The 13,480-nt window shown below is 36.5% G+C and overlaps 1 protein-coding gene across 1 annotated transcript in view; it reads left to right on the top strand.

The window, feature by feature from the left end:
- The window catches only part of LOC114248108 (sodium-coupled monocarboxylate transporter 1), a 48,822-nt gene extending 36,741 nt beyond the window's left edge, over window positions 1-12,081 (top strand). The window contains exons 3-10 of the mRNA XM_028181229.2: window positions 3,550-3,692; window positions 4,214-4,416; window positions 4,686-4,817; window positions 6,104-6,463; window positions 7,089-7,219; window positions 7,968-8,218; window positions 8,777-8,907; window positions 9,618-12,081. Coding sequence (XP_028037030.2) covers window positions 3,550-3,692; window positions 4,214-4,416; window positions 4,686-4,817; window positions 6,104-6,463; window positions 7,089-7,219; window positions 7,968-8,218; window positions 8,777-8,907; window positions 9,618-9,978 — 1,712 coding nt within the window. The 3' untranslated portion in view covers window positions 9,979-12,081. The remainder of the gene's footprint in view (window positions 1-3,549; window positions 3,693-4,213; window positions 4,417-4,685; window positions 4,818-6,103; window positions 6,464-7,088; window positions 7,220-7,967; window positions 8,219-8,776; window positions 8,908-9,617) is intronic.
- Window positions 12,082-13,480: the final 1,399 nt, after the last annotated feature.

Here is a 13,480-nt window from a genome sequence, read left to right as displayed (position 1 = left end):
AGGATCTGAATCGAAATCCAGGATTAGTACCAAAAAACTTTAAATCACTCGACACCAATGACATAACATTCGTGTGCGCATTTCATTCAGACTTGACATGATAGATGGCCATAAAGATCGTGAGTATGAAAGTAGATGGTAATGTGAGGAGGGAACGTCCTCGAAGTCTTGGATGGTTTGTCTGAAAGAGGATATATGAGAGAAGAGTGTGAGTGCAGAAATGAGGACTAATAATATATAGGTATAATAATATATAAATAAGCCTGAATGAAAAAAAAGGGTATGCTGCACCGACCTCGCGTAGTAAGTTAGAGCCAAGAAGAAGAAAATTTCATGATAACCGGTTTCAAGTTTTACAATAACTGACTGCTGGTCTTGGGTCATTAGTCGAGGTCTCACTAGGGGACTTCTCAATGATTGGCAGCACAGACATAAAAAACAATTATACGCACTAACCTATGATAACGGATAAGTACCACAATTAAAGGCTTAAATTTCTAAAGGCCTTTTTAGTATAAATCTATATATATAATTTTTTATTAGGCTAGATGAGCAGATATTCTCACGTCTCATCTGGTATTCATTGGTAAAATGATCCCGTGGATAATACAGCGTAAAAATTACCCACCATAAAACATGTTGTTGAATTATAAGGGGTCGTGGTAACATAATCATCGAGGTGAATGAGGTGGCCATACAAAGCGCAAAATAAATAGTTTACTTGAATTTCTATTCTGTTAAAAGATATTTGTGATTTGATCCAAGTTCCACACTAGTTTTTTTTCTTCTTTCTGTTAAATACCAAACTTAAAATGGAATATTGAAACCATTCATTTTTCGTCATTATCCACGGCCAAAGTCCATGAAACATATGAGTTACTTTTAATAGGAAGGTTGAAACGGTGACCATTGTGGTAAATGGTGACAATACGTCAAATGCATTGAGCATGGCGTTTAAATTGTAATCATCCGCTTGGCCGTTCCCACTGGACCGTAACTTTATTAAAACAAATGAAGTTATCAGTTTTTATGGCAGTTTTTTGTTGAAGTCGACTGACATGTTATTGTCCGCTTTTTTGTTGCTTTATAGGATTAAATGAACTCATGGTTCTGGAACGTTAATTGGGATGCACAGGGGGTGATAATCCCTACCTTGAAATGCAAGAACTCAAAAACACATGTGCAAGATAATAACGTCTGCTAATCGGAATTGCATATAAATCATTAAAACTCGATCCATTTTATATATTCTGGTGGATGAAGTAGTTCACGATCCACTGGTTTAAATGGTTACAGAAGCAGATATCACATCAAATCCGTCTCTGTGACGTGTGTGAAAGTTTCAAGTTTAGCTTTTCCCTTAAACGTACCTACAAGTCGAAATAAACGGCTGCTTCGCCGAAGAATACGCATGACCAAATTGTTAGAGTCACAATAATGTCCACTACCTATTATGCAGATTACATATTTTGATCATGGTGTTAATCTTTTATTGCATTACTTGATACGAGTACTCTGATCCATTTGAATTATTAGGACACTCACTGCGTATACCAATGTGCACGATATATTTTTTTAATTTGCAATCATCTTTGTGTTATACTTTAAAAATACTTTCCTGAATCGATTCAATTGAAGAGAGAATTTTCCTGCATTCTCTCAAACCTCTTTCCACAAACGAACCCCACATTGATACTTTGCCAAAATTTAGTGACACATGCTTATAGTCGTTCTCGTAATTCCTTATAAAGAAATTAGTCAGTGTCATTTAAATACTGAGAATCACTGTAAAAACACAAATAATCTGTATGTAATAAGAAAAAATCGCGCGCAATTAAGAGATTTTTTTCAAGACACATCTGCTTTTTTTGGACTATCGCCTTTGTTTCATCATTAAAAATATCTTTTTTGTTTTTTTTTTTTAATTATTGTTTTGATGGGTCGCCGTCAGTTATAGACGTCAGTCATGAGATCAGTATTCCTCAAGCCTCATTTGAACAAAGACATGCCATAGCACTAACTAAACAGGTGCTCATTCAAAAGCTACCTACAATGTACGTTGAAAAAAAAATCACTGGAAACGCAAATGTAGATGAACGCAGTGTCTCTGCTGCGCATGGGTTAACTCTCCTTTATTTATTTATTTAATTGGCGGACTTAATGCTTAAGGCATTCTCTACCAGACAACCAAAGGTAGTGCAGAGTAAATAGTGGTAGGTGCAATGAAATTTATATTAAGTTACAAATACATACACAAAAAAGTATGCTAGTATGTAGCTTTAGTGGCGGGCTGCGCAATGATAAATAAGAGATGAAGGAATCATCTAGAATAATTTATCAGCGGTGTTGGGACTTCCTTTTCCTTATTCCTTCCTCAATCTCCTATCCACGCCATCTGTTGACACTAAAAGAAAAACTACGCGCGTATAAAAATGGCGCGAAGTGTGTAAAAAAAATTAAAACACGGTGCCGGTGCAAAAACAATAAAATAGTGATTTGTTGATCAATCAGCACATATAACACTCGCCAGTGAGAAAATTGAATAGTGCATCAACAAACTACTGAGTGAGTCCTAAAACTTATCCTTTTTCCAGTCCCAAACATCTAAATTCAAACCCAGTGGAACATGCTGAAAACTTAACACATAGTAAACCAATATCCTTCCTCAAATCCATAAATTTCAAAGAATACAATGAAAACGCCACCAAAGTCATTCAGTTCACATTAGTTTTAAAAACTTCGAAAACTACAGTCTTTTTTTGATAATATACACGCACACACACACACAAGTTATACTATTATTTGTTCTACCGCGTTGAGACGTGTCTAATACTTCGACGGCAAGAAAAAATGTTATATTATGTTTACTGCAATTCTTATTCAAAAAAATCCGTGAAATCTACACGTGAAAATTACTCACGTTCCGGCGTAATAAGGTTTCATAATGCCATACGTCTGGTTTGCGGCTCACCGAAAACGGGTCACGTTTAAACACGTGAGTCATACATCAATTAAGCGCTGTGAGATTAGCGAAAATTTGAAAATCCTTATTAAATTTGCTGAAATGCAAATTGACAGGTGTATGAAAATTTGAAAAGAAAAACAGTTTAACAAACTTTCATTGGTAAGAATTGGAAGGAAGTGTACCTTAAGTGTATCCCAAAGCTAGATGCTTAAAGAGTTTACTGGCGGTAGTACCTCTTATGAGTCCGCACGGGTAGGTACCACCATCCTACCTATTTCTACCGTGAAGCAGTAATACGTTTCGGTTTGAATAGTATGGTAGCCGTTGTAACTATACTGAGACCTTAGAAATCGTATCTCAAGGTGGGTGGCGGTATTTACGTTGTAGATGTCTATGGGCTCCAGTAACCACTTAACACCAGGTGAGCTGTGAGCTCGTCCACCCATCTAAGCAATAAAAATAAAAAAACATACAATAAGTGATATATCATTAAACCTATATTAAAAAAATGGAAGTTGCTAATGATTACAAACTATAATTGTTTAATATCGCTAGTTTCACAAGTGTAACTTGATTTATTACAGGGTTTCCGTCGGAGCAAGTATACCGAGGGTCAGCCATGTGGGAAACGCTTTTTGGCATGGTGCTAGCGTTTCCCATAGTTTGCTGGATCTTCGTCCCGGTCTACTACAGGCTATCAACTAATTCCGTTTATGAATATTTGGAGGTAATGAGCATTCATTGAGGCGCAATTCTTTGGGTAGATGCAACAAAGCTATCTCCGAATGATATTTAACAGATATTACTTCTAAAAAAATAATACTGCTTAGTGCAACAGCCTCGAACTAATGTATTTACTACAGAATGTAGAAGTTATGGTACAAAGAAGCGTAGTATGAAGTGTGGTCCAGAAATCTCGTGTTTAAAATTATTCAATTCTAACATCATCAGATAATTAATTATTTATTTCTAACGAGAGCTAGTTGTGCGTCCCAATGATTGAGATAGCTGTTATATTTACTATAGTAAATAAACAATTGAGACAAATCTCAGATTCAAAGTGAGTTCATTTATTTAGGAATGCCAAAAAGCAACATATGGTAATTAAAGAAAAAACCTTATTGAGATAAACAAGGCCATAAAACACACTTTTGCTATATCATTACTACAAGGCTACTTGCCTGGACTTTTAGAGAGGGGAAAACAGAAGGGCTAGATTAATATTTAAATTTATTTGGTAATTTCCAGATGCGTTTCGGTTCGATTTGGGTTCGGCGCATAGCCGCAGCAACTTTTCTCCTCCGGCAAGTTTTGAATCTGGCCGTGACGGTCTACACTCCAACAGTGGCTCTTCATGCTGTGTTGGCACTGCCACATTGGGCGTCAGCAGCTGCACTGACCGTCGTTAGCATCGTTTTCAATTTACTCGGCGGGCTCGCAGCTGCTATTAGGTAAATAAACAACTATACCAAAATGATATGGTACTCCCTTAGATTCGATTACCTTAGAACTTATATCTCAAGGTGGGTGGCGCATTTACGTCGTAGATGTCCATGGGCTCCAGTAACCACTTAACACCGGGTGGGCTGTGAGCTCGTTTACGCATCTAAGCAAAAAAATTACAAACAGCATCCAGTATTATAAAAGTGGGATTCATCAGATAGCATGCTGTGTTCTCTGAATAAAAGCCGTTTCAAATAAAAGCTTAATTCGTTTCCAGAGCTGATGTCATTCAGACTTTGACCATGATACTAGTGAGTGGAGCTTTCATAGTTCAAGCGACAGTGAAAGCTGGTGGCCCGGCAACGGTGTTTAATGACAACCTAGAAGGCGGGAGACTTAAGTTTTTCCAGTAAGTAATGATACAGAAGATTAAAACCTCGTAAGATCCTTTACTAATAATATTCATCTGTTGTAGGAGTGTTTGCTCTATAATTACATCTTTCCTTTTCCAAAATCCTTCCTCCCACCTGATTCCTGGATCCTAATTACCGGTTTAATTAACCGTGGTGGCACCCTTGCGTTGGTGAAAAGGTAGAATGTAAGCGCACATGGGTAGGTTCTGCACCATGGTATACCCGTTATAAGACCTGTCGGTTTAAAGGGATAAAACTTCATACAATAAAATTACGAGTGTCCTCATGTATTAAGGTGAGCGCCGACATTCAAGTTAGGATGTCTCCGGTACACAATGGCCGTCTGGTGTAGTGGTGAGTGACATGGTCACTACATAAGGGGGTCGCGGGTTCGAATCCCGCCAAGGGAAGATATTTGTATGATAAATATAAATGTCTTTTCCAGGGTTATGGATGTCTATTAAATATATGTATGTGTATAATAAAAATCTTACATTTATTTCCGTTATGTGGTACCTGTAACAGAAGTTATTTACGAACATATAACGGGACTAGTTAACGTGGCGTGATTGTCAGTAAATATTTATTAAAAAAAAAAAAAACTAATTAACACCTATCGTTCTCAAGTCACTGCAACTGCTACAACCTTGTTATCCTTTGTAACTTTTCCCCTAAATCCTGAATGGATCGTTAATTTCCAATAGACAGTATTGTGAAAGGGTTGCTAGTAATGTCGTATCTGTTGCAAGCAAATATTATTTTTATGGTGGAAATATTAATGTGATTGAATCTTTGACGTTAAGAAGATTGGCTGTCAGCTTGTCAACGCAAATAAAATAGCTTATGCAATTTAAAAATTAAGCTAAATACACTAAATGCATAAATAGAGTCAATTTATGTTAGTTTCTATTATTTCTAAAACTAGATGAGAACAAAACTCGAATTTAATTTAAATATAACTTACGACAAAATATCATTCAATTTATATTAGCAGATGAGCTTTTCTTTTTGGCATAAGGCTAGTCGTATAGCTGGCATAGCACAATAGCAGCTAGCATAATATGTAGTGCTCTCCATAACGCAATCTCCTTGCCTTTTTATTGTGATGTATTCGAAGTTTTCATTACATTTATGGTTTTCGTGGTCACAAATACCTGTAAAAGTACTTTTAATTATGTCTACAAAATCCGAGAAAATACTAAACTAGAGAATTTTGTCATTTAGAATTTTAGACACAAAACGAATTCATCCATCTAATTTATTTAATTATTCTCAATTGCAGATTCACGTGGGACCCGACCGTTAGAGTGGACACATTATCCGCCATTATCGGGCAGCTATTCATGTCGATATCCATCTATGGATGCCAGCAGACTTTTGTCCAGCGTTATTGCTCAATGTCCAGCGAATCCAGGGTCAAGAAAACTCTCCTGGCCAACGTTCCAGCCGTTTCGGTGCTCTTCAGCTTGTCTTGGATCGTAGGCATGGCGCTATATGCTGTGTACAAATACTGCGATCCGCTGGCCACAAGCAAAATTTCCGCCCCCGATGAAATCCTGCCGTTTTACGTGCAAGACCAATTTGGTTTTCTACCCGGGATGTTGGGTCTGTTTCTGGGCAGTCTTTTCAATGGCGCTTTGAGGTGAGAATATACATTTTATATTAAAATGATATAGATAAATAAACCTAATTTATGTATTTTAAGAGACAGTTACATCTGTCTATGCAGTTTGTAGAAAATTATGGTTAAAGTTGGGATTGAGCGGATTCTTGGTCCCGTTACAACTAATTGGGTTTTGATATGTAATGTGTATTGTATTGTGTAATAATAATCAAATCCGCAGAGCTATAATTAGTGTAATTACTGGTGGTAGGACGTCTTGTGAGTCCGCACGGGTTGGTACCACCATCCTGCCTATTTCTGCCGTGAATCACTAACCCGTTTCGATTTGAAGAGTGGGACAGTCGTTGTACTGTTAAAACTGAGACCTTAGAACTCATGTCTCAAAGTGGCCGTCGGCCATTACGTTGTAAATGTCTATGGGCTCCAGCAACCACTTAAAGTTGGGCGGTCAGTTTCACCACCCATCTAAGGAAAAAAGTAAAAATAAAATTGCATAGGTGTAAACGCTGACAGAATTTAATTTCTTTTTCGTTAATCAGCAGCATTTATGGTTATCTTGTTTCAGATAGTAAAAAAAACTAACTGACGAATAAAAAAATATAGTCTTGCTTACATTTTGTACTTTACACAATTTCTTTTCCAGTTTCCTGGTATCAAACGTTAATTCCTTATCCACAGTCACATGGGAGGATTTTGTGTCGGCTGCTCCATCTTTCAAAGGAATCAGTGATAAGCAACAACTTACTATCATTAAAATCATTGGGGTAATCTATTGTGAGTATCTTGCAGCTTGTCCCTATCAAAACTATTTTTTTTATATATTTCACAGCATTATCCATGAAAACCAATTGATATTTAGTAATGAAAAAACAGCGACTTAACATATCCATAACTTAATTCTGTCTGTGAACTAGCTTATTTAATTGGATGTCGTTATACTAAAGTGAACAAACAGTACTTTAAAGCCCATAGACATATACAACGTAAATGCGTCACCCACCTTGAGAAGATATAAGTTCTAAAATCTCAGTATAGTTACAACGGCTGCCCCACCCTTCAAGCCGAAACGCATTACTGCTTCACGGCAGAAATAGGCTGGGTGGTGGTACCTACCCGTGTGGACTCACAAGCGGTCTTACCACCAGAATCCATTCATAGTCTCATTGGCCGGCAAACTGCTTGACTTTGGTCAGATTAGAGCCAATAGAAATCAAGAGCATTGATGTTCCTACTTACCTTGATACGATACCCTCCACGGTGTTTCCCGAGCGCTATGACATGTCCTTCTACAAACGAGGCTCGTGGAGAGCACTTAACAGTAGGCAGCGGCTTGGCTCTGCCTCTGGCATAGCTGAGGTCCATGGGCGACGGCAACCACTCACCCTCAGGTCGGCCGTATGCTTGTCTGCCTGCAAGGGCAATAAAATATATATTCTCTATCTCTCTCTCTCTCTTTCTCTCTCTCTCTCTCTCTCTCTCTCTCTAATAGGGAAAATTCTATAAATCTTTATTATGATTCCAGCGATCGTCATAATGTGCTTGTCTCTCTGCGTGGGGATGGCTGGTGGCGTAGTCGAAGGCTCCCTCTTAGTGACGTCAGCCACGTCCGGAGCACTCTTAGGAGTGTTTGTCCTGGCAGCTCTGTGTCCGGCTGCTAACGGTACGGGTGCAGTATGGGGAATGATCGCTTCGCACATTATAACGACCTGGATGGCAGTTGGAAGGCTCTTGTATGTGAAAAAGAATATAGCCATGCTGCCTACTTCGGTCGAGGTTTGTTTATGTCTTATGTAAAATTATTTAGGTTCTCTTGTGGTGGGTTCAGCACCTGAAGTATTGTAAGCTTCCACCACAGACAAGTACCGTTATTCTTTTTGTTTCTGTTACCTTTTTTTTTATTGCTTTGGTGGACGAGCTCACAGCCCACCTGGTGTTAAGCCACTGGAGCCCATACATGTCTACAACGTAAATGCGCCACTCACCTTGAGAAATTAGTTCTAAGGTCTCAGTATAGTTACAGTATAGTTAACTAAAGCCTAGCGGTCGTATCCTTGTTCATACATTAATAGGGGTTACAAGTATTATGTAGGATTCTCCACATTTTGAATAAGCTATTCCACTTATTGGCTTACTTATTGATGATAGTGCTGGGGTCAGTATAGAAGTTAAATATCAATTTGAGCAGCATTTTTCTTGCTTGTCTATACCCGATACTACTTAACTAAGTACAAATAGTGTGTATGTAACTTTTTGTATCATAAACGGTAATTATAAAATTGCTGACGTAAAAAAATTAGCTTAAATGTTTTAGTGAAACGTCAAATATTTCAGGGCTGCACGAACACAACGCTCAATTACCTGAGTCGGCCCGTGGGCATCAACCAGACCCTGGCCAAACTAGCACCCCTGCTCCAATCTATGAACATCAGCCTAACAGAAATACGTCCACCGGAATCGTTCATGTAAGTATTCAGAACATTTATGATTCTTCAGAGCTCCAGGAGAATTCTGGCGGAGTCCAGAATGGCCATATTTTTTTGGAACGAAGTTCCTTATGGAACGATGCGGAGGGGTATCCTAACCGGGAAAAAACGTCCGTAACGTAAGATTTTTATTTGTAATGCACACACTGTCCGACTTAACTTTGTAATAGGGTACAAAAAATGTAATAACATATTTTTTTATCATTCATTGACCGCGATCTCAGAGCGTTCGTTTGCGCAATACACTAACTTATGCAAACAACCGTGAATGAAGTGTACCACAATAAGTTCGCACGTTACCGAATGACTGTGGATTGTTGCGAAACCTCCAGTTTTATTTTCTTTATACCTCGAATAGAACTAAAAAAACTATATTTTTATAAGAAGGAACTTCGTTCCTATCCGGTGTCCCACGACACCCCACATCTTTTTTTCTAATTACGTTTTTAGAGCAATCACTATTTGTCCAATGACCGCAGTAATATACATATTATGTGTATGTCATATTTATAACGATTTGTATGGCTTACTCTCGCGTTTTGACCATTACATTAGTCTGTGATCACGAAAACTGTTTATATCAACCGAAAACGGTATAAGTTAGAGTACTTAATTTTAATTATTCTTATGACCCACAACAAATGATACAACAAATACCATGCTCTATAGAAACACTGTTACATTTTCAGTATGTCCAACCTTCACAAGATGTATTCAATCTCGTATATGTGGTACGCTGTTATCGGCACAGTCACCTGCGTGACGATAGGCGTGATCATCAGCCTTCTGACTTGGAAGGAAACGGACAGATACGACGAGAAGCTCCTACACCCGCTTGTAGCGAAACTGAGCAGGAAACTACCGGGCAGGATTCGTACGTTACCGATCGAGAAGTCTAATATAGAGGTGAAAGAGGACAAGGAAAGTTCAGAGAAGACTGACCAGACCGTAGTGGATGCGAAGCCTACGGTTTTCGCCACTAACAGCAGCAGACTGTTTGAGGCTTACGAAGTCAGAAGATCGCCTTCTCCTGCTCGGACGCGTTTATGATCCTCGTTAAATACAGCTTTAAGATTTGCATTGTAAGATCTTGCTTGATAATAGCAGGATATTGGAATATGTTTGAAAGTCACATATATAGGTACTCGAATGTGTTTAGGAGTACATTTATATACGTTAGCAATTTATTGACATAATATATATTATACTTAAATAGTATTGCCTGCTGGGCCGCGAAGGTCGTGGGTTCGATGGTCAATATCTTTATATGTTTATATTTAAACGTATATTCTAAACTAAGTCCCAAACTAAGGTTCCCATATCACTACATAGTATAAAACAAAGCCGCTTTCTCTGTCCCTATATCCCTGTGTATGCTTAAATCTTTAAAACTACGCAACGGATTTTGATGCGGTTTTTTTTAATAGATAGAGTGATTGAAGAGGAAGGTTTATATGTATAATAAGATCCATTAAATAGTTAAGAAAAAGTGTTATTTTTGAGGTTTCTAATGTGATGTCGTAAATAATCAATAATAAAATTTCATGTTTCAGAAGCGAAGCGATGGCGGGGCGCTAGTTATAGTATATAGCAGTGATTCTCAACTTTTTTTTTGTTGCGGCACATATTTAACGATTTCAAAATTTGGCGGCACACAAAAAAAAAGATAAACATTATTTACTTACTACAACACATTGCATAAATAGTTTATCAAAAAAATGTAATATACGAAATAAACTAAAATATACAATTTTTTTTTTTTGTGGATTTATATATAATATATTCATGTTTAAAGTATTTTTCTTTTGAAATGATATAATTTAATAATATTAACATTATTATATATTCGCAAAATTTGGCGTCACACTTTTGAAATTTGGCCGCACACAAAAGTGCCGCGGAACAGTGGTTGAGAATCACTGGTATATAGGTATATCCCATTCCCATAGTATAGAAAATTTTAGTTTATCCCAAGCTCCCAAAATTAAATACACTATTCCCATAGTACAGGGAATCTTAGTTTGGGGACAGATGATCATGTTTGTTTCCGTATATTTATAAATTAATAAAGGTGATATAGCCTCCTCATGGGCAGAATTAAGGAGACAATAAACGTAAAGACAGAGGGAAGTGATGAAGTAGTGTATTGAAATAAGTTAAGCTTAAGTTAACGTAAGTTTTGAAGCCAAAGCACGACTTTTATTAGATGTCTCATTGTTTACATATATAGGTGTCATACTTGATAGAGGTCTTCAGTTAGTGATCGAAATTTGACCGTATTCACTGACACCACAAAGCTTAGATTCGTTTGATATTTAATATTCTGATTTCCTACTGTTTTTTTTTTAATATTGCGTTAAAACCCTTATTGATAACATTAAAACTTTGAAATATTCATGAAATAGAGAAAATTAAATCGTTTAACAAACAAAGGAGAACATGGTATCAAATTATTTTGTTTTTGTCTATATACAACTAGCAACAACATTATTTCTCGACTAGAGGCATGATGTAGTATCATTGTTTTAAAAAATCCTTTAAAAGAACCTGTGCTTAGTTTTTTTGGGGTTCGGTTTTCAGTAATCATTTTACCAACTGCTTAAAAATATCCTAAAATGTTGTAACGGTAATTAGACTCATAGAGCAGAAGATATTTTGTAGATAAGCTTGCATATATATAGATGGATATATGTGTTCTGAACGGTAACATTAGAACCGTCTGTTCACATAACTAAATGTAACTACAGAAGGTACATTTTAATTTACTGAACTATCCTTGCATTTGTTCGTCAAATAGTGACTTTTTGACTATTATTTTTTGTTGTTGCTTGTAGACGATACGGTCCACATAATGGTAGGTTGTATCTGTCACTTGAGAACATCAACCATGTCAGGGGCACAGCCAAGCCACCAGGCTCTGAGGGCTCTCCTCAAGCCTCGCTTGAAGAAGGCCATGCCATAGTGCTGGGACAAACTTTCATTTAATTTAGATAATATTACTACTATTAAATAAGATTAGATACTAAGTGTATTTCGTAAAGACAAACCTAATTTATATTTCCAATATTTTAAGGGTACTTGTATGTAGAAAAAATATATTATTTTTGTATATAATTATATAAACGAAGTGAAATAAATACGATTTAAATTTAATTTGCCCAATTTGTTTTATTTATTTTTGTTTTAAAATAACCCTAACTCACACATTAACGTCGCCACTGTCGCATAGCGCATAATGCACGAGTATTTTTCTTAATCTACACGAATTTAATTCCCTTCGGTATAGATACAATCTTAGAAGATTGCATATTATAACATAATATTTACTACTGAGTTTATTTATTTTTGATTTTCATTTACTACTGATTGCATATGATTACAAGTTACTTTAATAATGTGCTGTTAATAGTACACTTCAACATACTGGCTGTATCTTTATACTTTCAGAGTTTTTGTAAATAAGACGGTTGTTTGGAAGAGATAGTTTTTTTGACAGCTTTTAGTCGCAATAAGACAGCCTATTGTACGACTATATCTGATGTTGACTGTTTTCTTTAAGCTATTGCATAGATTTTATCGCGGGCCTTGAACGCGGCTTGAGAGCGGAATCATGAAATTCTGTAACGAAAAAAACCTTCCACCCCTCACTACGCCTACTATGTAGCTCGTGTTCAACAAATTCACACGTTGCGCTTGTGTAGTGTTTAAAGTAAGAAGTCTAAACACCGATTTATGTGCTATCAAAACATGTGATATAATTTCGTGGGTAACACAACAATAGCGCGATTCAGCTTTTGCGTCAAGCGCCATTTATCGGCAAGAAACGGAATTGTAAAATAGAAAATTATATCTGGTCAAAATGGAATACTCACAATGTAGCAGATTCATTGAAAGTTAGCCCACTGAATTTCCCGCCGGATCTTATTTTATTGTTGTTTTAATATTAAATTATTATTGTCGATTTATAATTGCATAAGTTGATAAAAAATGCTATGCAATAGCTTTACCGCGGCAGTCTCCGAGTGCCACACGTATTTTTTTAAAATGTTAATTGTAAATTGGTGTGCAATAAAGTGTATTCTCTCTCTCTCTCTCTCTCTCTCTCTCTCTCTCTCTCTCTCTCTCTCTTTCTCAATGTCTTCTTAGTACGCTTTCTGTTCGAATGGATTTATGAAGCTATTCTTGCATCCCAGATTAAATAATATGTGTAATCTTGCTACGGAAATAGTGATGTCCTTGGGATCCTATTAACATCGTGTTGGCATGAAGTGGTCTTTTCAAAGTCTTAACAAGTATCGCTCTAAGCAATGTTGATAATGTAAACAAAATTATAAAGAAAGCAATAATAATAATGAAAGTTAATTATTATTTCCTTAATTAATAAGAGATGAAGCTTCAGAAGTTTTTTTGTTCTCGGCTTCTATTTAATCTATCGTTTGACTAAAATTAATTAATCGAGTCGTTAATTATTAAGAGTCAAGAATGTCTTGAATTACGTTTATTTCGACATAAACTTCAGAAAAAGTCTTTTTTTTAAACTGTTTTTTTTAAG

The sequence above is a fragment of the Bombyx mandarina genome, chromosome 26 (assembly GCF_030267445.1).
Source record: "Bombyx mandarina strain Sakado chromosome 26, ASM3026744v2".
NCBI classification, from domain to species: domain Eukaryota; kingdom Metazoa; phylum Arthropoda; class Insecta; order Lepidoptera; family Bombycidae; genus Bombyx; species Bombyx mandarina.
This window is presented reverse-complemented; position numbering and strand designations above follow the sequence as displayed.